We start from the raw sequence: 24,525 nt of genomic DNA, 5'->3' as shown, positions 1-24,525 counted from the left end.
TTTAAATCTTTTCATTATATTAAATAAACTTCTGGCCACATATTTTATCACTCTTCAAACTACTTCCATCCATCCATCCATCCCTCCCTCCCTCCCTCCCCCCCTTAAGATTAAAAAGTCAATAATGACTCAAATCACTGTGTCAATCTCCATTATAAAATCCTTAAGCTTTCTTACACTTCCTTACTACACCATCCCCAAAAAAAACTCTTTTTAAACAGGAAAAACCTTAAACAACCAACTCTTCTCTTGCTTAAATGGTTAGTTTTCATATTGGGTCCTGGGCTGAGTATTATCTCCTGGCTATTATGTAACAGGGAAGTGCTGCTTAATTCTGATATCGCTTGAATTTAAAAACCTTCATCCTTGGTAAAGAGCACACACACACATTTATTTATCGTCTACACATTTATTTACCGTCTGTTCATGGCTGCTTCTCTCACAAATATGGACATACACCAGATAGATAGAGGGATGTTAGCTCAAACATACTACAGAAATAATTATCATGAATCTGAGGATTAAGTATGATCCTACTGTATTTCCTTTGACTTTAAAGAAATAAAAAATAAAAGAAAAAAACCCTACTCCTGTTATTCTCATAGCTAATGTGACCCCATGAAGATTGTCATGGTTTCTGAAAACAACATTGACAAAAAACCTGATATTAAAACAATGAGAACACATCTATACATTTTTTTCTTAGATCTTATTTACAAAGGATAATGAAAAACTAAAAACTTGCCAGGTACTTTTTAAAACTATACTTTAATACATAAGAGCATTGATAGATTAGTGTTTCTCCAGAGATTCTTTATCTATACCTTTTTCAGAAGTTGAAGTCAACTGAAACATTTAAATTAAGGAATCTCTTTATTAATGTAAAGTTTCAAATACTACAAACAAACTCATATGAAATTTTCTGTAATCTATGTAATAAAAAACAGGAAAATGACAATTAAATAACCAAACCTAAAAATATTGAAAAAAAATAAACTATGATGAAGCTGAATGAAATTAAATCCTTGGTGCATTTTAAGAAACAGACAGGAAATTAATCTAAACTGAGAAAACAATTAGCTAGATAATTCAATTTATAAAATTATTATCTGTCCTTCTTTTCTTGTTCTATTGTGCATCTTGTCTTCTCCAACAGCAGTATTAAACAATGTTATTTTCACTGAAAATTAAAGATTCCTATGATGAATCATTCACATTACCACAGTAAAAACTGGATTCCTTGGAAGAAATAAAACAAGTTCTGCTAGATACAGTTCCTCTTCCAAAAGGTACTTGTATCTGCCTCCAAAACACTACTTTCCAAGCTTGCTTGGAAATGCCACTTTGCACATCTCTCTTGCCTGTTAGATACTGCATCATCCATTACCGCAAAAAAATTGTAATTCTTCAGGAAGGCTATACATGGAATGTTCAGGATTTACATCACATCCATCTGCCCTAGATTTCCTTCTGGAGCTCTATAACACAGTTAAATCATCTTATGTCTGCTACAAGGGAGAACCATTTAAATACTCCATTACCAAAACTCAGCAACAATTTTTTTCTTTCAAGAAGATGCAGACAGTTTTCAGAAGAACAGCAGTCGTAGATCACTTGGTACTCACTAGTCCTGGCAATTTCTCAGCTTCCTCTGAGAACCTTTTTACTTCTCTCTAAAAAAGTTCACACCATAGCCATAATTCCTTACTTTGTTTTTTGCACGTGTGGCTTTTGCTTTCCCTATTAAACTGCCTTTGTCTCAATTCATGAGTGTTGTAGCCTTCACCCTTCCAATTCTCCTCAAGATCCTGCTGGTGGGGGAGCGAGCAAGGGGCTGCCTGAGGTTAAACCATGACAAATACTTACACATTAATCTCTCCTGTGGGCCAAGAAATGCATTATGAATGTACTGGACGGCAGGATTTACCTTATGTAGGATTCCAAGACTCTGTCCAGGCGTTTATAAAAGGGTCGTGATGTAAAGTACCCACTCCAGTAATGATGATCTCTGTCTGCATAGGTGAAGAAGTCTCCACTTAAAACAGGAAAAAGTGAATTGCTGCTCTTTTCACCTAAATTGCTTTCTTTGAGCAGAGCTTCAAAGTAATCAGATAAAGTTCCAAACTGGGCCTGAATGAAAATTAAAATTACTGTAACAAAATTCCATTTTCATTATGCGGAAAATACAGAGACAATGAATATGCTTGGTTCCATATACATTTCGGAAACACACAACTCTTCCAGCAGATTTATAACAGAAAACCTATCCTAAAAATTTTTCAAGTTCCTCTTCACACTTTTCAGACAAGCTGGATAGCATTTCAAAACTCAATACAAGAAGTATTTTCAAAAAAGGCATATCAATTCAGCACAAGAAGGAGATGGATCTGTTGGAGCATGTCCAGAGAGGAGTCATAAAAGTGGTCAAAGAAACACCTTCCCTCTGAGGAAAGGCTGAGAGAGGTGTGGTTGTTCAGCCTGGAGAGGAGAAGGCTCTGGGGACACCTTGCTGCAGCCTCTCAGTACAGAAAGGGCCCTTGCAACAAAGATGGGGACAGGCTTTCAGTTGCACCTCTTGTGCTAAAACAGGAGGTAGTGGTTTTAAACTAAAAGAGGACAGATTCAGAAGAGATATAAAGACAACTTTTAATACGATTGAGGCGATACACCCAAGGTGCCCGCAGAGGTTGTGGATGCCCCATCTCTGAGAACACTCAAGGCTGGATTGGATGGGACTCTGGGGCAATCTCTGAAGATGTCTCTGCTCATTACAGGGGAGTTGGATGGGACAGTTTTAAAGGTCTCCTCCAACCAAAACCATTCTACAACTCAAGATATATGATTTTTTTACTATTATTATTTAAATAGATAAATAAAATAATATCTAAATGTCAACAAACAAGTGAAGCATTGTTTCATATCTTACGAGTAAGTCAGTGATACACGAGCTAAGCAACACCTCAATATTACCCAAGCAGCTGTCTGGGCTAAGGAAGAAATTTTTGTAATGCAACAAAAACATAGTTCTCCTAATCCTGTGTTTTCAAAATTAGCTCTCTTGTGCTCCAGATCTTGCTTAAGCCAAAAGATGGCTTTTTGATCAAAAAAAATAGAAATCAGCATTTGCTTTCAGAAGCTGATTCCTTAAATTCTATACAAAGAAACTGATTAAGAAATGTAACATGTGGGATCAAAAAAATTTATTATCTTCTGGTCATTTTTAAAAATGCCCTGGCATGGTAATAGCAGATCTTTACAGAGTAGGCCAAAAATCGGTATACTTAAGATTCAGGGGAACTAAAAGTAGAGTAAATAAATCATTGGCATCAATGTTGTTAGTATTGAGAAATGTTGTTAAAGAAGCATAGATGGCAAAATGAATTTCAAATGAAAGTATAAAAAAAACTAACGGAAGCTGGAGCAGGACAGAAGACCTCATATAATTACCAGAAATATCATCACTGTAAACAATAATGATAATATCAAGTAACTTTATTTCCTATTACTATTATTATGTTTTAACAACAAGTATACAACGTAGCATGTTGCAATTTATAACACCAAAATCAAGTTTTAGTAAAAATCTTTTTTTAAGTGACTTGGCATATAAGGAGTATCAGACTCTCACTATAACAACAAAATCACACTTTTTAATAATTTAAAAACCTCAAACACTTTCACTTCAAAGTTGTTCAGATCATCCAAGTATTTGTTAGGTGGAGACAATATAGTAACTTGCCAGTTTAAATGGCAGTAAAGCAAAGAAAGATAAATATTGCCCCTGAAATCCCACCAACAGTAAACTTTTTCTTATCAGGTCTTCTAGGATACTTGCTCTTTTCCCTCACTACCATAGGCACCTACAAGTAGAAAATAAAAAACGAAACCAACACACCAGGAGAAGACACAAGAGACTATCTCACTTCTGCATTGAATCAGAGGAGTAAAACCTCACTAGACGAAGCATCAAAGTCAGGTGAATGGAAACAGTGGAATAACCTGGTAGAGTCTTCTAATGGCATAGTAAAACACTCAGCTTAATTTATGTATAAGAGATGCAAAGGAAATCTCTGAATGGGAGACTGAATTCCTCAAGAGCAAAATAGGTATGTTTTACAGTGATGTACCACACACTTTTAGAACAGAATAGCGGCTGGCAGGAGAATCTCAATGCTAACAAATATATCCGCTAGATAAACATCACAAAGAGCTGTCTGAAAGAGTAAATCTCCCTTCGGATCAGAAAGGCAGAGTAGGCACTCCCTTGTGCAAGCAGTAATATCCCAGGCATCTCAGCACTTCAGGAAGAAATGTGAACTCTTCCTTTATATAATCTAGATTCTTACATAGCTGAGCATGTCCTGTTACTTGCCTGTGGAGTTACACGCCACTAGGGAAAGTGCAGAAGAGCGTGAAAGAAAAGAAGTACTTAAATCCATTTAAGCTCATATTTCCAAGAATAAATGACATCAGTTTCGAACAAAACAAAAAAACAAGCAAAACCAGAAAAACACAAAAAAAAAAACCCCAACAGACAGGCAACAAACAACTAAGAAAGAAAAAAAAGTACAACAAAAACAGAGAGAGGAAAACCTAAGTATCTGAACAAAATGGAAAGGAGAAACACTCTGATGCCAACAGTGTTCCAGCTGATCAAAATACCCTAGGTATGAAGCAGCAGACACAGAGTATTTTGTTTCTTTCTGTCAGGGTATTAAAAACCAGAAAAAGGGTCAGATACTTCCATGAGGGAACCAAGGGTTAATGTGACCAGCCTAATGAAGCAGACTTGCTAGAATCCTTGACAATGGGCTGAGCAGAACCTTTCAGAAGAACTTTCAGAGGTCTTAGGACAGCACTGGTTCTTGAAGAATGACTTCAGAGCCAGAGCCTTCAGTTTTTGCCCCAGAGACAAAATCATCCAGCCCAGGTTAGCCCAGGATCCTAAAACATGTTGCTGTTAGGATCCAAAGAGTAATTACCTGTACAGTACACACATTTTTGACAGAAGTAAAGCTAGCGATAGCAGCAAGCTTAAGTTTTAAAAGACGGGCTTTGGATTTAAGAAATGAAGAGTACTCTGCAGGTCTGCCTCCCTCCACTAAGACATAGTGGTCCTTCACCCTACATCATGTCACCCACATCCCACAGGAAAGACATAAAATTGAGTTTTCAGATAAAATATAATCCCAAGAAATCATTTTATGCAGAATACAAGTCCAGAAGTCAGCAGAAAGTAGTAACATACTCACTACTCAAATGCACAGTTGGAAGAATCAGGGGAGGTCTCAGAAAATATAAGGAAAAACAGATGCACAAACCATAAGAAAGATACCAGACCAGGTTTAAAAAAAAGCCTAAATGTGAAAGCAAGCAAAACTGCACTCTCAGGTAACACTCAAAAAACCCAGGGTTGTGGACCCCACTAGTTAATGTCATGCTGAAAGATGATGAGAAGCTGTCAGAATACAGAGAACATTTATAGTACCAGAAGTCCCTAGGGCCTCCTCATTCTTCAAGAAGTACACACTAAAGCATATGAATGTGTGTTTTAACTCTTACACAAAATCATCAATTTGAAGTGGTACCTCCTCTGATAATTGTGGTAATATGCTCAGTGCTTTTGTAGCCAGCTCAGTCTCAGATTTTATTGTTTTCAACATGGGCCAGCAATGGGATCTCTTAAGATTTTTTGTTTGTTTTGGGATGTAAAACTAAGATGACACAAATAAAGCAGCAAAATCTTCTTGAACTTCTCATAAAAAAATACAATAGTTTGAATTAACAAAGTCTGTGAGTCTAAAGTAACAATGTCTGAAGCCTGTGAAAACAGTCTAAGAAAACAATTAAACCTACTAGTTATTCTTCAAATTAATCTAGTTTGGAAACTATCTATAGTTTTCAAGCCAATATTATTAATAGCAACATTTTTGTTTTGGGGGGAGAGAAGGTAGTAAAGGTTAAAAAAAATGTAAGCTACCAAGACACATCAATCTGCTGTTAAATAATATATAAGGATTCACATTTGAAAAAAAATCCAAACCTAACCACAATAACTTTATCCATGAACAATCACAGAATATTGGGAAATACTGTTTTCTCAACAAACCAGAAAATGTGTTGTAGTTACCTTAACATGCCACTCAGGACGAGAATTCATATAATCAAACAGCTTCTGATAATTCTGGTACTGCTGATCCCATTCAGAGCTCTCGGTGTAGCGGAAATCGTCCCCAAGTGGAGCTAACAGAACTTTTGTACGGAAAAGCTTTGACTTCTTCCTGTATTGATCTAATATCATCCAAGCCCTTGGGGAGAGAAAAAAAGAAGAGCAATTCAGAAGACAGAGGGAAAAAAGTCAGCATTTGGCAAGACAATTCTTAGATATCATTAGGATATGCATTAGGATGACCCCAAACAAGACACACAAAACTCTGTTATCTCACTTTGTAACAAAAAGCTGGATGCAATTCCCCGCATTGGGACACCATATTCAAGCTACTATTGTTGCAAACACCACACTAATTAAATCCTACAATAAGCTTATCAAGCTTCATCTCAAGCAGTAGAGTGGTCTGGATCAATTTGTGCCAGTGCCAAAACTAACCTCCAGTTCAAATTATGTTTACCTGCTTTATATTTAGATAACAATCCTAATCCTCTCCAGCCCCTATTTACAATAATAAGCAAGCTCTTTCCATCCCCTCTGGCACCTTCCTTTGATACTTTGCTTATATCTTCATGTCCTAGGCAGAAAAACTGCCCACAGATCCATCTCTGAGGAACTCCAGCCTTGCAAATAAATAAAAAATAAAAACAATGCAGGAGGAAGTTTGCTGCTAAAAATCACTGGTCTCCCTTCAGCCAGGTTCTTACATGTCTTAGAGCCTTCTTCTTGAATCTCTGAGTCCTGAAAAATTAAACCCACTTTTTTATGCTTTTGGCCTTAAAAAACACAAACAAATCCGAACCTACCAAATCCAGAAACAAAACACTCACACATGCACACACAGAAAAAACTGCAGAATTATACTTTGGCACCTACTAATTCTAGGATGGGTAAACTATCAGTTCCACAGCAGCAATATATTAAGAATCACAAGACTGGTATCTAGGTTACTGAAAAAGTCCATTTTCAATCCTCTCCCTCCAAGTCACAATTATTATCGGCATCTTCAGATGCTGATACCCTCTAATTAAAAATTTGTAAATAATTCTCATAGAACATAATTTTGTAAATAATTCTCATAGGGTATAAAAACCATTGTAACATATTTAAGAAATTCCAAGACTTTAAAGACAAAATACTATAAAATTCAGATTCTAATGAGGTTCTTTTGGTTCTTCAAGTCTTTTTAATAAATGATCTAGCAAAATCACCTTTCAACTGACACTCTTGAAGAATTGCTATTTAAACATTTGTGCAGAATTTTTAGTCCAATATATTTGAAACCCCTCCTTCTTTGTGAAGCATGTCAGAGCTTACTTATTTATCCGATTGCAGAAGTACTGCATAGACACAAGGTCTGACTGTTCTGGAGGGAGAAAGGGGCCACAATATAAACTTTAGTTAAGGATCTATAGAGTTCTAACAAGGCTAGAATTTACCCACCTAGTGGCTCCCTCCTGTCTCCTGTCTATCAGAGGATTTATAGTTCAGATTGCCAACCAATACTTTCCATGACTTTGAACAGGTTGTAAGATTTAAACACAGAAGTTTCCTCACCACATAGCTACCAGAACAACTGGCATAACACAAGACTTGGCAATGCTTTCTTCTAAGGAGCCAGTCTAACTCAAATTTTCCACATACAGGCTATGTTGAAAACATACTTTAGTGTTGAATCTCTTGAAAAATACAGGTTACAGGTAATATCAGGTGACATCTCTCTTCAAAGTCCTCCTTGGGTTTCTCTCCAAGTATCCAACAAAACTCATCAGTATTGCTTCTCTCTCTTTCCTAAAGTACTGATAACTGTGGGATTATTATGTGTTTTTAAGGGAACAGCAAGATTTTCCTCAATTGCAAACAACTTTTAATTGCAAGAACAGCAAAGAACATCAATTTAGGATATCCTTCTACATTTCTCTCAAATAACTTCCTAAATCATTAATTTATACAGGAGTGTGAAAGTGCCTGAAGAAAGATCCAGACAGAGAACTGTGAAGACAAAAAATACCTCTGGAGGTAAAAAAAGGCTTCCACGGAATCTCATCATTTTTTTTCCCCCTTTATTGCTCCCCCATTAATATGTTTATCCTGCCTATCTGAATGAAAATCTGAAAACCACATAGGAGATCAGCCATAATAAACTTTTTGTTTTCAAGCTTTCAGGCTATCACTGAATGCTTGAGACCTGTCACAAAAAAAAGAAAATCTTTTTGTACCACAACTTCTTTTAATGCAAAAAACCTAGTATTTGAGTAAACCAGTACCAAAACAATAAACATGGCTGGTTTTGACCCTTCCTATGTCAAAGGAAGAGGAGTAATAGCCACCTGAGGTAGGCAATCACAAACATTAACCACCACATGACCATACAATACAACCATAAAGATATAAAAGCTGAAGGGCAAACTGGGCTTTTGAACAGTAGCTGGTGAAGAGGAAAGTCCATTCTCTACTTCTCTGAAGCATGTAACTTGCAGCAAAGATTCTCTCCTATTCCATGCTTGGGAGATAGAGAGAGAGAGAGAGACACACTGAAACAAACTGTGCTTCTGCTAACAACTCATTTCCATTCTAGGAAAAAAACAAATAACCCAGAACAAAAAAAAAAAAAAAAAAACAAAAAACACCTCAGACAAACAAACAATAAAAAACCCCAACAACAACAACAACCAACAGCTGCTTTTCCTTCCTAGTGTGAAAAACTTCACACTTCAGTGTTCAAACATATGGATAAGGATGCAGCTGCAAATCAGGGCAAGTGCAAAGCGCAATAGTAGTCTTTATAACATCAGCTGTTATGAAATGTAATTAAACAAGTACAGGTTTTCAATTAGGTTGCTGCTTCATTCCTTCTTACCAGGTCACAACTTAAGTGGCAAGGCAATGAGAAATCCTAGAAACTACTAGACAAAGTTTTCAACTCAGCATCTCTTTATTATACATATAAGGCCAAAAGAGTGTTGAAATCAAAAGCAACAGTCCCAGCTGGGTATTCAAGATCTGGGGTTTATTACTTTTGTTTTAGCTTTGGCATGAAAGAAGGTCAGTGATCTAAACCTGATATGTTAAATTAATCAACTTTTTTCCAACCCACAGATGTCCTGTATTTTTCTAGTATTAAAGCAATCAGAGATAAGAGGCAGATCAATTAGAGTGCTGCAAACCTATAACCTTGGAAAACTTATGATGTAAAGATAGACTTTTCAATTCTGGAACTCATACATCTCATCATAATAACTGGGAAACATTATAGAGGTCAGGTCAATAACATTTTTGGTTGTCTACAGTATTCCAGCTTTTTCAAAAAACACACATAGCATGTTTTAGCATTCTCCATCAAAACATTACTTCCTGTGTTTTAGTGAGTTTATTTGAAACTGGACACTAAAAGTGTGGTTCGAGTGTTTCAAATGTAAGTAATCCAGGCTTCCAACTCAAAGACCACGTGTTAGTTTTACTTTTCCCATAGGTATAATACAGCATACTGATGTTTCAACTCCCTGTTAGACAACAAAACTGCTTTTATCTGAAAAAAGCTGATGCAAAATACTAAGCTTCAGAGACCATATTGAGATACTACATCCCTGCCCCATTTATCTTATTCTTAAATATCCTTTGACATGTGAAAACCAATTTCTTTTACAAGATCTAATTCAGATTGTTATGCAAAGGTTGTATCTAGAAAGTGCAGGGATTAAGAATAATTAAAAACCAAGACCCTTAAAAAGACTATTTCAAGCAGACACTCTAAATTATATTTATAGCCTTAATGTCTCAGGTATTTGTTATACAAGCTGTTGCTCTTCAGGAAATATTTGTCTCAGCTAATTGAGATATATAGTCAAGATTTTAATTTTTTAAAACTTTGATGTAATGACATATGAATTTTCATTCCCATGCAATAGGTACTGGGTGTTTCACAATTTTTCTACATTTCTCCTGTCACCGTCATTTTTCTATTCTCTACTTTATTAAAACCCCCTTTTTCCTATCATCATACCAATTTCTACCTTTAAATACAGCAGTTGTAAAGTGTTCTGTTTAATTTTGGTTTTATCTTCGGTATTATTTTGTAACTGAATTTTGTTTAAGTGAAGTTTTCATTATGCTTGTCAGAATTTATACTCAGAGAAAAAGTGATCCATACTTGACATGTAGACAAGCAGCGCAACATAATCACATCGTCACTTTAAAACTTCAGCACCAAGGACCAAAAAGTCACCCTGCTCTCCTTAATACATTTGTTACGCTCAGCAATTTGCACTAATTATAAACAGCTGCCTCAACTTTTACCTTTGGAAACCTGATGTAGTGTGAAGCCTGAAGATAGCAATAGGACCACAGAATACAACTATTTGTGGAAACACGTTTGGCAGTTTAATTCACTTCCCTTTCTTTTGTTTTTTTCCTTTTATTTCTTCCTTTACTCTCCCTCCCCAACTCGCTACCTCCACTCTCCATCCCAACACCCAAAATTGAGAAGCAGCTTTGTAGAACTGTAAATTTGATTCTTAACTGTGGCAAAACAACTCAGTGTTTCTGTTTGAAAAGTAAAACTGAGGTTAATAGGAATTTCCACCCTGGGCACAAAGAAACAGGAATTTTCACCCTGGTACAAAAAAACAGGAATCAGATTAACTTAAGGTTTATACTTCAGGAAACTTAGGCCACAGGATGCGAGATTTTTCAAGGATATAGCACAGGAAATACCCCACTGTTTGTACAGCACACTACATTGCACTGCCCCTGAAGCGTTTCACTTGCAGGGGACAGATCCCGGCTCATAAAATTCACAAAAAACACAGTGAAACAGTAACACGAGTCCAAACAGATGACTGTGTTTTGAGTGTCATTTAGAGATGGACTCATGTACCATGAACAGAAAATTTTTTTAAATGCCACTTCCTTAAGACTAACTTTTCCTCTAATTTCACTGACAGTTATGTTCCCAGCTAAGAAGCAAACACTAGGTTATGTAATAGGTATTGTTTACCCATGACAAGCTTATTTTAAAAGCTTGTACTGGTTTTGGCTGGGGTAGAGTCACAGTGGCCAGTATGGTGCTGCGATCTGGACTTACTCTGATGACAGGGTTGGCAACAGAGAGATGATTTTGTTATTTCTGAGCAGTGCTTACACAGAGACAAGGTCTCTCCTGCATCTCAACTGTAGGAATGTGTCTCCTATTGACAGAGTGATAAAATTATCTTTTATCTCCTTAAAAACGAGAAAAGCTTAGAAGTTTCTCTCCTCAATTAGGTAAACAGACACCTTATAGGATCTTGGGGACTTCACCTCAAACTTAAGGATAGCTAATTGGATAGAAGCTAAAAAGTTTCACTTAAGCAATTTACTAGAAAAAGAAGACAACAAATGAACTGTTTGCTTTGGTGAGGTGCTTTACTAGCAGTAAGAGCCTTTTGCACTTGGGTTGGTTTTTTTGGTCTCAACCCTTGAGTTTTAGTCTTCTGATTCTCTTCCCCGCTCCCACCCGGGCAGCAGTGAGCTTACTGGAGCTAAGCTGCTCGCTGGGGTTGAACCACAACAGAACTAAATTCACCAAGCTCTGCCAGATGTCATCTTTGACCACCATAATTGCATTTTTTTAAGGTTGTTTCCTTGAGGAGTACGTAAAAACTGTACCTGTGTTGAACATTTCCAGCATGAATGGCTTCTGGTGGGACTCTCCAAGGACAACTTATTCTTCCTCCAGGAAGTCGTTTGAAATCAAACTGGCAGCAGATTTTTGGATCCGGACCACAAGTATGAGGAACATCATAGCTATAGAAAGGCATCATATGACAAAGAATATCTGTACTGGATCCCAAATCTGGAATTAAATAGAGTAAAACTTTAAAATAAACCCTTTCAGATTTGCCGAAAGTAAATCACTCCCATGTTCTCAGTCCAAGGATTGTACTGGAAAGCTACCACACCAAGACAATTTCTTATTTTGAATATCCATAGCTTGAGTCTATTTTTGTATGTACCTTATGTGTACAAAGAGGGTAAAACAGAGATACAACCAAGACTGGAATGTTCTAGTGAAGCACCAGCTGATTGGGAAAGACAGGAACAAATATTAGGTTTGTTTTACCCAGACAAAACTTGTGATTTTCAGAATTTTAGACGTAATAAAACACAATAATAATAAACATCTTTTAAACTTTGAGTGGATTAAAACAACAACTCTAAAAAACCAAACACCAAAACAAAACAATAAAAAAACCAAACCCAAAACCAATCATCCTCCTGTCATTGCCTCATTAGCACAATATTTGAAGTAGTTGAAATGTTCCTCCTCCTACACTTTATTTCCACATAGTAGGAAATAAAGGAGTAGGAGGAAGAAGAAAAGTAAAACTAAATAAAAGAATTTTTCACCCCTTTTACTTTTGCAAGGAATATGAGAGAATGGAAAAAACAAGAGAAGGTAAAAGCAAAAGTAAAAGTGAAAAGAAAGGAAGACCAGAGGAACAATGGCAATTATATCAGTTTTACATTTAGTGCCCTTCCTAACTCCCAAATATTCTCATTTCCCCTTCTGTTATTCAAAGAGGGGGGAAAAAAGAAAAAAAAAATCTCATAAATTTAAGATAGATGAAAGGCTTTTTTTTAAACAGAACTGCAAGTTTAAAATTTTCAGGTCTAGACAAACTCTCATAAATCATGTCTGGAAATATTTCCACAGTACTTATTTAAGTTCTCTTCACATTTTACCTGTGTAAAATAACAAAATAAATTGACATAATGAAGAACACATACCCCAGTTCTGTCTCCAAAAAAATTCTAGTGTCTTTTGTGTTGAAAAATGTTTTTTAATTGAATAATGAACTCTCTGTATAAGCATTTTGGAAAATCCTGTGCGCTTCAGAAGGTAAGCCATTGTTGGTGAATGCCCAAATGGATCAACTGCCCATCCAGACTTGGGTTTTACTCCTGTTGACAAAAGGAAAAAGCTTTAATTTTCACTCAAAGAAGATTATTCCAATAATTCAAATGAGAATACTAAAGACAACATTTCCAAGATTATATACCCAGTTAAGTGTTAAACCTTCTGCAGAATCCTGGAATTAAAAAACTAGAATGAAACAGTTAAACAAACAAAATATCTTTTAAGTAAGGCATTCCAAAAAAGTTGAAGACTTTAAAAAAGTACTCACTGCTACACGGTTTCAAATTTGCATCAAACCTCTCTACATGTAATCATTAACTGATATACATTCTCTTTCACTTTAAGTAGATATTTACAGATATTACAAAGAAAAAAAAGAAATTTGAAAGAAAATGAATAGCTGTGCATAGATAAATGCAATAGCCTGTTGAAATGTCACCATTATTTAAATAACGTTAATTTTTTTCCAGAACTATTTTTTTAAATTTATTGTTTGTTGATCAATAAAATCCTGTTCATTAATACTCTCTTTGCACTGAACTTAATGCTAAGTAAATAAAGAAGCTACATCTAACTCTTGTTAATTCGTCAACATGATTCCTTTGGCACTTTTTATTGTCTTTCCAAAAAAAAAACACAGTAAGGAATGCATTACCCTTTTATTAGGTCTTCCCTTCCCCCTCCAATTATGTCAAGCTGTGTTTATGGAAATTGCAATCTAAGAACAACAGTGAAACAGCTTTCCAAAATCATTTCAGTTAATTGGGTGAAATAATGTCAATTTATTATTAAAATCACTGTACAAATATTTTCTGTATAAAAAGGTTTCTCTCTTCTTATGGAATTAAACAAAAGAACATTCCAAAGGCAGCAAAACAGTTCAGCCAATGTAACTGCAGTCAGCAATTCCTCCATTCTAACATTACTATGGGTTTAGGCTTTATAACTACAAGTACTACTGCTGCTCCATATATAAATTTTTTTGAAGCCTTCCAGAAGAGAATGTAATGAACATAATGAACACAGAGCAGGCAGAACAGATCCAAACACATAAAAGAAGTATCAATTTTTAAGTCATTTTAAGAATTTCGTCATGATATTCAAAAGACAGAAAAGGCAAAGGCTGTTTAGACCAGACATGGGATCTAAAATTCAGCATAACTTAGTGTTAGTATTTGGTTATGACAATATTATATGTATGTCTTACATTGATCAAGACAAAATGTTGTGGCATAAAATTGTTCAAATAACTTTGTCCAGGAACTTTTATCAGCAAACATGGATAGCAAATACCAGACTTGATCCAACAGTTTCCTGTAACTGATTTAATGTTTCAGGAAAGCTGAGTAAAAAGAGCCTTCTAAGCACCTCAGAAATTTAACAAAAAAAAAGTATTTCATACTGGCTTATTGTATTAACATAGTTAGATTTTAGATTAATGTACATACCAAGGTTCTTTTCTAGCCACTGGTGTCCTTCTATCAGCTGGTCAATTAAAGCAAAATAATGAGAAGAAGCTTCATCAGGCATGACCCATCCTCCTGTTACTATTTCAAATTGTCCATCTTTTATTAACCTGACAAATATATAAATCATATTCAGAATCTTCCATATGAAAACACACTCTTAAAATCAATTTCTGTATACTCAACAAGCAATCACCAGCAACGTGATTCCTAAATCTATATTGTTTTTGCTACTTCCATCACTGGGCTACATTTCTTTAATCAAACAGGGAAAAAGTGAACTGCTGAACAGTGAAGTATTTAATGTCTTTGTGCAAAGAAAACTAGTTCTACTGCATGTGCTATATTAGATTTTTTTAAAAATCAGGAAGAAAGCTGTTTCCTGCACAGATTACAAAAATAAAACAAATGTACCACAGCACTGAAGGCCAACTGAGAAAGATGCTTAGGCACTGCACATTTCAAGCACTGCTTGAAATATCTCCCCTAATATCTCCTCATCTTTAATCTAATATTCTTTTTAGAGTTTTAGAGAGCTGATAGATATTGGAAGTCTATTGTGTTTACAAACACTTCAGAGCACCTCACTCATCAAAACGCCTTCTTGAACCAGGTCACAGGACAATCCAGGCTCTCCATTGTCAGTGAAGATAAAGATCACATTCCCAGCACCAGGTTGTCCCTACAGTTTCAGCTCTTACACTGTTCACCAGCATGGAAGTGTTTAATGAATTCAAGGAAAAAAACCACTGTGAACTCATCAAAATTCAGTCCCATCACAGATGGTACCCATAAAAGTAATGAAAATCATGCAAAAAAATAACCTCAAGTGCAGCTTCTCCAAGTCTTCTCCAGTCTCAAGTGCAGCTTAACCAATACCTGATTCATCTGAAGAGAGGACATAGTTCCCCCAGTGACTGTCATTTACTCTTTACTGTGTTCCAAGAGATATTTTTATGTCAAAAAACCACACAGCTGTGCTATAATACTCACCCACTGCAGATAATTTTTCTTAATAAGTATCTTTTTGCCAAGATTCCAAAATTTCCACCTTTACCTAACCTTTGAGTCTGTGAAGGTCTCACAGACTTAATGCGTACTGCAACACATGCATCTCAAAGAGGGGCACAAGAAGGAGACTATCACAAGGATCAGCTAAGAATTGCCAAGTAAAAATAAGAAAAAAAGCCAAGGAAAAATAAGAAAAAAAATCCCCAATTTTTGAAAACTCCAAACTAGATCCATAGTGCAAGTATATCCAAGCAGCCTGCTTCCTTATCTCAATGCCTGGGCAAACCTTTTACTTCTATATTCCATTTTGACTTGTGATTTCAGAAATGGCTAAGAAGAGCAAGGGTGTAGAGTACATACTACTTTACCATTAAAGCAGATGCATATTTATAAAAACCCTTTGTACTAAAACACAAAAGAAACTCACAATTTTTTATGCAAATAAAAATCACATAAAATCTTCATGTGTGTTATAAAAGGAAAAAATACCATATATAAATAGCTAGTATGAAAGATGTATTAATTTTATTGAAATTCCTTAGTGTAATTTCAAATCAAGATTATATTTGCTACTCCCTTACAATTTGAATGATATGTTCATAGTTGTACATGGGAACTTTTAGTCAAATTTTTAGACAACTCAGAATTTGTCTCCACTTCCCTGAGCAGATCCCTATTTTGCAAATGGGAGAAAACCAAACCAAGCCCAAAATGTCAGAACTGAAGCAGTTAGTTGGTTTTTCCAGTAATTCCACATCACAAGTTAAATCTCAAGTTTACAGTGTAGTCAAATACACAAAATCTCAAAACAAGATACAGAGAAGAAAAGTTCAGTACTCAAACCTTTTAACAGCATCTCTTTTTTGGCTATCTATTCCGTCCCACCATTTTGAAAAGTAGGAAACCTCAGACCATATAAATTTCCTTCGGTTGTCTTCTTGCAGTTTTATAACCATGTTATTTAAAATATGCTGTGTCTGATCTCTGAAGTAATCATCAAAAGTCTTCAGCCAACCTAGGAAAAAGAAAATATAAATGCAGACTGTTAGGAGAACTAGCTTTTTAATCTCATTAGAGAACAGTCCCTCACTCCCCAGAAAAAGCTAAGCAAAGACTATTCCTAAAAAGCTTTATGTGTCATGGACAGCTTGAAGTGATAAATTTTCAAGGAGTTTCTTTTTAAAAAAGATTACATGTTTTATTTTCCAAATGTATAAACATATGGAAATAATTAGACTTTTCACTTCCTAGTTCTTCTATACTTTGTACGGTAGAAAATTTCATCAAGAGAATACATGGACTCAAATAATTATGCTTCAGTGAGATGCAAAGGAAAAAGTAATTTTAACCACATTTTCAGACTTTAGGGTCTTAAATTAAAATTTTTATCCTTTTCATAATACCTTGCATTAGAGAATACATATAAACCCTTTGTACTTAAACACAAAAGAAACTCACAAATTTTTATTCAAACAAAAATGACATAAAATCTTTATTCTATATAGCTTCTATAAATCTTTCAACTATAGCTGAAAAAGTCAAGTCTGTTACTTACTACTTACTCTAGAGTGTCACATTCCTACTCCTACCAGCTTTTGTCACATATGCCCATTTTAAGATTTTGTGAAAGCTGCCACACTATGTAAAGACAGCACTCCAAATAATTACACTTATTTGTAATTCCACTCTGATTTACCAATTCAGTTATGCAGAGCCACTGCCTTTCTAATAGTGCCAGTCTGCTTATGGGATACAGGATTAGACTGCTATACAATGACATTATATTGTTTCAAAGAAGTTGCATAAGCGCAGAAACTTTTATTACTAAAAAATAATTCTCAAATTTAGTTTAAAAAAACTTCATAATTAAATAAAGTCTGACTATTGACTCAGAAAGAATATATTGTACTTTCTTTTAGGGATACAAAAACCCCAGCATTCTTCTTAGGTAGATGCAGAAATACTGTTTTTAATTTGCAGAAGAAAAAATAAAACTGTAATACTGCAGAGGAAAAGTTTTGGGTCATTCTTTTTTCTTTTACAGATGTTTAGCATCTAGAGGACTCATCACTTTTGATACAAGTTTCTGTACAGATCAACAAGTGGGGTCTAATCTGTCTAAAAGGGGTAAAATACATTATGTCAAGGTAGTTAATATGAGGGCTTAAAGCATAAAATCAAAACATACTTTCTGTAGAGGAATCGAAACAGCTTAATAAAAAAAACACAGTAAATTACTGCTATGCAATAGTTAAAAGGCTAAAAAAAGCCATGATGAATAAGATTTCTTTCTGACCTCTTCCCACTCCAGTCTGGGTTGTTTTTTTTAATAGATGCTTCCACTCAAAGATTCGAGATCACATAGCAAATTATTCTTTCTCAATTCTCATTTACTTTTCAACAAATCAAAGGAATGTTTTACCGATAATTACATTACAAATATCCACATGTATTAGACTACCAGTTTATAGCTTTATGCTAGAAATTTCTTCTGCAAGAGACAGTATCATCCTAGCACACAACTAAAGGAGGATAAATTAAAACCATCCTATGATTTTCCTGTTCAGAAAAATATCATAATGATAGACTATTTAAAAATATTTTATATTGAATCAATAAAAGCAAATTTACATTAAATTACTCTTTTGAAACATTCTTAAAAACATTAATACACCAGCCTAACTGAAACACTGATTAAAATGTCAAAGTAGCTGACAGAAGAATACAGTATGATGTAGGAAGAACAGTTTTATAATAAAATGATGGTTTTGTTTGAACACACTCAGTTTATTAAGCTAAGGAAGATTGTAACATGGTAAACACACTGAACTGAATACACTCCTGAGAGTCCTAAGAAATGTTTACAGGTATTCATAGATTTAGCTGAAAGCCAACAGAAAGCCCTCTGAAATGTAAGTACCATACATCTAGTCATTGATTAATTGAATAGAACATTCTGCACTGAAAAAGGCCTATAATGATCATCTAGTCCAACAGCCTGACCACTCTGGGTTGACCAAAAAAAAAAAAAAAGTTGTTAAAAGAATTATCCAGCTGCTTCTGAAACAACATCCCCAGGAAGCTGCAGAGAGCAGTGAGGTCACTTCTCAGCCTCCTTTTCTCCAAAATGGACAAACCCCAACTCCTCAGCTGCCCCTCACTGGACAGCCCTTCCAGCCCTTCCACCAGCCCCACTGCCCTCCTCTGGGCGCAGCCCAGCGCCTTCACACCCTTCCTCAAGTGTCCTGCTCTAAACCCCATGACTTACAGAGACTCATCAAGTCTGCACAGAGACATACAATAAAAATTAAAATATATTTTTAAAATGAACTAAACAAAATAATGGATAAAACAATGTACAGCTGCTAGCTAGAGTATTATTTCACATGTCAGTCCCTAATGCAACATAAGACTCTTCAACTCAAGTTCATTTTGTCCACAAACTAAGAATTTGTTCCTAGGCTGAAAGAAAAGGTTTACCAGTGCATTTCAAACTTTCAATACAAAGACAGTTTACACATGGAAAAATTGCAATAGTTTAAGGCTGCGATTACCAAGACTAAGTATGCTATTAACAGCAAAATAACACTTGGTGGTTTAAATGTACATAAAGCCCTTTGTCAACATAAAAGTCACAAGATCACAGAATCACTAAGGTTGTAAAAGATATCTGAAATTATCAGATATCTTTTACAATAACTCCGACTAACCACCACCTTATAAATCATATCATGACACCAAGTGCCACATGCAGTTTTTCCTTTAAAATCTCCAGGGATGGTGATTCCACCATTCCAATGTTTAACAACCCTCTAAACAAGAGAAAAAATACTACTGTCTTTCACATTATTATGCTAGGCTTAATACATGTTGAGGACTTTGCTAGATACTTTCATTTTCTGCCAGCCTGTGTGATAACAACAGAGGGTACACACTGCTGAGCTGCTTGCCTTTTGATCCTCTCTCTCACACTTGTCCTCAAAAGAGTGGAAACTTGCTGTCTCTCCCCACCTCCATGAGATTTATCATCATTATGCAGCTGTTTGTTTAATCGATTTTTTCCCCCACTGTAATGTAAATTTACTTGGCTTGACAGCCGACTCCAAGAATCATCTCTGAATATCAACACAACTCATTGCTCTGCAAAAAATCCTGAAATATTTTATTAACTGATTTGCCACTATTCCTGTCTACATTTTAAAGTTCAAATTCTTTCTTGAAGCTCTATCAGCTCCTTGCACTACAGAAAGGCAGTCTTGTGTCTTGGCATGGTTGACAGAGATGTAGACACAAAGGGAACTTTGCAGGACAAAATCAGAACAGAAGCTGACAAATTAAGTGTTATTCAAAAAGGAACTTTTTGAAAGAAACAAAAGCACTTAACAATTTGATCATCACAAATCTATTTCTAACAAAAGTATTTAGGCACTCCTTATGTACAACTGCAAGACTCCTGGGGCGGTTTTTTACATTTGCATTCTTGTCTTTTGGTTTAAAATAACTATTGAAATAAAATGAAATAGGCTTTTCAATTGCTTACTTCCACAAGTCACCCTCCACTATTTAAGAGGAAATGTGCCTTTTAAAAAATTTCTTGTTTCTGATGAAGTCTGTTTTAATAAGAGGCAGATCATCTCATGAATTTCCGAAATATTATGCCAGTATATACTAGACTAATGCATTTTTGATAGAAGCTTGCATCTCTGATTCGCTTTTCAGGAGATCATAATTAATTTCACTGAGTCTAAAATTCACCCATCGGTGACACTTCCTGCAACACAAGGAACTTGAGTAATTTACTCATTTTATGTCAGTATTAAATAAAACCAATAAATTTCAGCTAGCACTACACAGTTTTCCATAAAATAAAAGCATTCTCTTTGCAAATATATTAGTGGAACATCACTTCTTGGTCTTCAAAATGTACACCCAAGTTAGTGAAAAATATCTGTAATTTTTTTCTTCTTCTTTTTTTTTACATTTATGATTGATTCTCAACTAACTAGCTCCTGTGAGAAGACTTAAATGGCTGTTTTGATAGCTGCTGAAGAAAAAAAAGGTGTCAAAAACTGTGAGGATATTCTTGCTCTTAATTACATCCAAGCTCCACAAAATACAAACAAAACCCACAAACAAACTAAAGGACATGTAGCCATGATTCTTACCTCTAAAAGAAGAGCTCTAAAGAACTTAGAATGATGTGCATGTGTGTTTAATTGATCATACTCAGGCAATAACAATAAGACAAATACCAGAAATAAATCCAAAAGCTAAGTTTCAACTTATATTTTAGTAAGTAGGATTACACATAAAAGTAACTTGGATTAGCTCCTTTGTAGATTCAGCACTTAAAAGTCCCTTTTTTTAAAGTAGGGAATACATACATCTTTTTTTTTTTTTTATTTAGAAGTACTGCATCATTCTATGATGTAAAATACAGAACTGACATACAAGTTAATATTTTATGGATGTTTCTGACATAACACTTCAGTGCTAATTTCACCAAAAAGTATCTTTTCAACAAAGATGAATGACTCACACCCAAGACTGTGAAATAAAACTTGAAAAACCTGATGGTAAGGCAATCTCAAATTAAAATTAAAGCTGTATAAGATTCTTTCAGGGGGCTTTCTTTCTCTGATTTGACTATGTGAAACAGAAAAATGAAAAAACATTCTTGTGTTAGAGCATTCATTCTGATTCAAAAGGAATTAGACAGATGAGCTTCTTGTTCCGCAAAATATATACCAAAATAAAATAATTAAGGTAGATGAAAATACACTGAAATTAAAAAAGTAAGACAGTGTATTTACTTTTCCAATGCATACCATAACTTGTAAAAGATCTCTGCTCCAGGTAAAACAAGAATGATTTGATTTATCAGGCTTAATTTCATAAGCATAACTAAAAACTCAAATGATTGCACATTCCACAAAAAGTAAAATCTGCCATGATCTGTGAAGTACTACCAAAATTATAATTATAAACTTCTTACATTTTAAGTCCTATGCAAGGTCTGGTTTTGCTTTTGTACATATCAAACCTGTTGCCATCATAGCTAAGATAGAAAGAAAATTTCTACTGATGAGCAGTCAAAAGTGTCCTTTCTGTAACAGTTCTCTTGATCTCCAAAGGAACTGCACCTCTTCTGCAAACACCAACATACTGAAATATAAGCCAGGAATAAAGTTCTAATTTCCCTCATTCAGCATGTCAAGAAAAACTTGTGAGCTGCCCATTTCTTGTATTTTGGTGGGTCAGAAAAGAGCTTAAGCAATCTCTCTTCTGGTGAAGAAGTCACCAGAAAAACATATCCAGACCTGGTCAACAGAAAATTTACATGAAACTCCATGTTAATACACATGGTGTATTAACAGCATTAAATTTTATGGTTAAGTTTCCTTATATCTTAACACTGGCTTAGGTCTTTATAGATTTCCTCCTGAGAAATGGAGAGTGTCTTAAATAATAAAAGGTGATTAACATGAGTAGCTGTAAGGCAAAATTACCAATGTCATAGATAATTGATGAAGTGTTAAAAAGCAGTGTTTAGTTCTGACCTTTGTGCCCATACACTCGCATGTGGGAGAAAAATCTACTTCGGTCACTTTCAATTCCACTAAAGTGCTGCTTGTACTAGGTCTGTAACCACCACACTCAGCAGTGAGATACTGGTACACACATATTTTAGAAAGCTCACGCCTCAATTTTTAAATAATTTAATGAGTAGCCATTACCAAAATTATTACAGATCAACAGATGCTAGAGGTGACTTTCCCTCCCTCCCATCATACCCAAATTTGTCTTTCAAGTCCATCTGTGCTGGCTGACAATCTTGCCAGCCCTGATCTGAGCTCTCCCCTTTGCATTTCAGCTGCCTCCTCCACTTCAGGCAGCCACAAAACACCACAGCTGAAGCAGGTGAGAGCCAACACAAGGGCTCTGCCAGCACAGTAGGTGATGTGCTCACTCCTTAATCTGCTCCTCACAGAACTGCCACCTATCTGTGACAGCTACAACCTCACACAACAACCAAACTTTTCTCCATGATTGAAGACTAAGACCTGCCACTGAGGTGCTCAAATCTTTATCAACTGCCAGCAACTAAAGCAATTGTGCCACTACTGATCAAAAGTCTGAAGGAGACCCACTCTCAGCCCATTTCCCAAAAGGGAAACACTTTAGCTACTGCAGAGAGAAGCACAAAGATCCCAAGTTTGCAGGTCATGGTTAAATTCACACAGAGGCATTGAACCCAGATTTAGCATCACAAAGTGTTTCAGGGCACCAGCACATTCATCCTCCAAAAAAGAAGGTGGAACTAAAAGCCACCATCTTCCCTACTGATTGTTTCACAGACTCACACAGTGACTTGGATTGCAAAGGACCATGCAATTTCTAGCCCCACACGATGGGCAGGGACGCCATGCCCTAGACAAAGTTTTTTCAAGGCCTTTTCTTTGCCTTTGAGCTACACATTCTCACTAGCATAAATGGTTATGTGAAAAGTTAAAGAGGAGGTAGCTTCAGATGAGAAAACATGAAATCTAATGAGAATTTGAAGCTTCTGTAGCTAATACACCTTTACTGACCCCATTTCTTGGTAAATATCTTTCACATACATTGAAATCACTAGAACCTGCAGAAAAAGTACCTCATGACTTGAACAGACACAGGTGAAGTTATCAGCAAATCTCTTCAAAGCTTACCTCAGGATATTTCCCTGCAGTTCCTAAACCTCATGTGCCTGAGAAGTTACCTCAGCCTACACTATGCACAGGGTGTTTGCTCAGTTCAGGTGAAGACATTCCAGGAGAGCAGATGTGACACCAGGCCACTGGCCTCTAGTGGACTGCCAACAGTGCTGTACCAGTTAGGATGGGACCCCAACAGCTTCAGCAGAAAAAAGGGAGACAGAAACTCCACACCCCATTCTAGTAGACCCAAGAGAATGAGAAGTTCTGTATATTGCTTTAGGATTGCTTTGATTCATTATGTGCCAGAGCTGCTTCTTTCAAGGGAAGTCTTTAGAAGAACTACAACCAGAGAGGAAATAGACAGACATGGGTTCAAAGATAGTTCAATAAATAGGCAAATCTAGGTCTATACTGTGATTATTTGCTCTGAATATTTTTACCATATATATACTGCATTAATTTATCTGTCATAATTGGACAGTAATATAGTAATTACACATTCCAGCATTCATTTTCTTGGAAAATGCTATATACATGCAAATAAAAGCCATTTATGTTTATACCTTCACTCAGATTCACAGTACTTCATACAACAAATTAAATTTTAGAGAGATATACAGTAGTAAAATTTAATATCACTTTAATTGTGACTTTCTATGACAACAACCAGTGCTCCCAGCTGGTTAGGAGATAATGTTTATTCTTCACCCAGCCTCTTAGGTGATCCAGAAAACTTTATACCAGCTAACCCACTAGTGACTCCCCCACCCATCAAACCCAAATGATACTTCCTATCTGCCTACGCCATCCTCCAATCCATTCCAAACAAATTAGGAGGCGTACCAGCCCTAGCTGCTTCAATTCTCGTCCTATTCCTCACTCCATTGCTACACACATCAAAACTGACATCAATAACCTTCTGCCCTCTATCACAAATCCTTTTCTGAACACTAGTTGCAAACGTCCTCATCCTAACCTGAGTAGGAAGCCAGTCAGTAGAACACCCATTCATCATCATTGGCCAACTAGCCTCATTTCCCTTCTTCAAAATCATCGTAGTTTTATTCCCCCTTGCAGCCTCCCTAGAGAATAAACTACTCAAACTCTAATTAACTCTAATAGTTTATAAAACCATTGGGCTTGTAAGCCAAAGATTGAAGACTAAACCACTTCTTAGAGTTACCCTACCATCCTGTCTCAGGAAGAAAGGATTCAAATCCTCATCTCCAACTCCCAAAGCTGGCATTTTTATCTAAACTACTTCCTGACCCTTCCACTAAAGAG

General features: G+C 35.7%; 1 protein-coding gene across 1 annotated transcript in view; it reads right to left on the bottom strand.

Annotated features, from left to right (window-relative positions):
- Positions 1-24,525, bottom strand: part of MAN2A1 (mannosidase alpha class 2A member 1) — a 107,207-nt gene that overhangs the window by 61,299 nt on the left and 21,383 nt on the right. The window contains exons 4-9 of the mRNA XM_063181356.1: positions 16,388-16,559; positions 14,516-14,643; positions 12,938-13,111; positions 11,816-12,002; positions 6,131-6,308; positions 1,928-2,130 (exon numbers count right to left, since the gene is read on the bottom strand). Of these exons, the coding sequence (XP_063037426.1) occupies positions 1,928-2,130; positions 6,131-6,308; positions 11,816-12,002; positions 12,938-13,111; positions 14,516-14,643; positions 16,388-16,559 (1,042 nt within the window). The remainder of the gene's footprint in view (positions 1-1,927; positions 2,131-6,130; positions 6,309-11,815; positions 12,003-12,937; positions 13,112-14,515; positions 14,644-16,387; positions 16,560-24,525) is intronic.

This window comes from Melospiza melodia, chromosome Z, assembly GCF_035770615.1.
Source record: "Melospiza melodia melodia isolate bMelMel2 chromosome Z, bMelMel2.pri, whole genome shotgun sequence".
Lineage (NCBI taxonomy): Eukaryota > Metazoa > Chordata > Aves > Passeriformes > Passerellidae > Melospiza > Melospiza melodia.
This window is presented reverse-complemented; position numbering and strand designations above follow the sequence as displayed.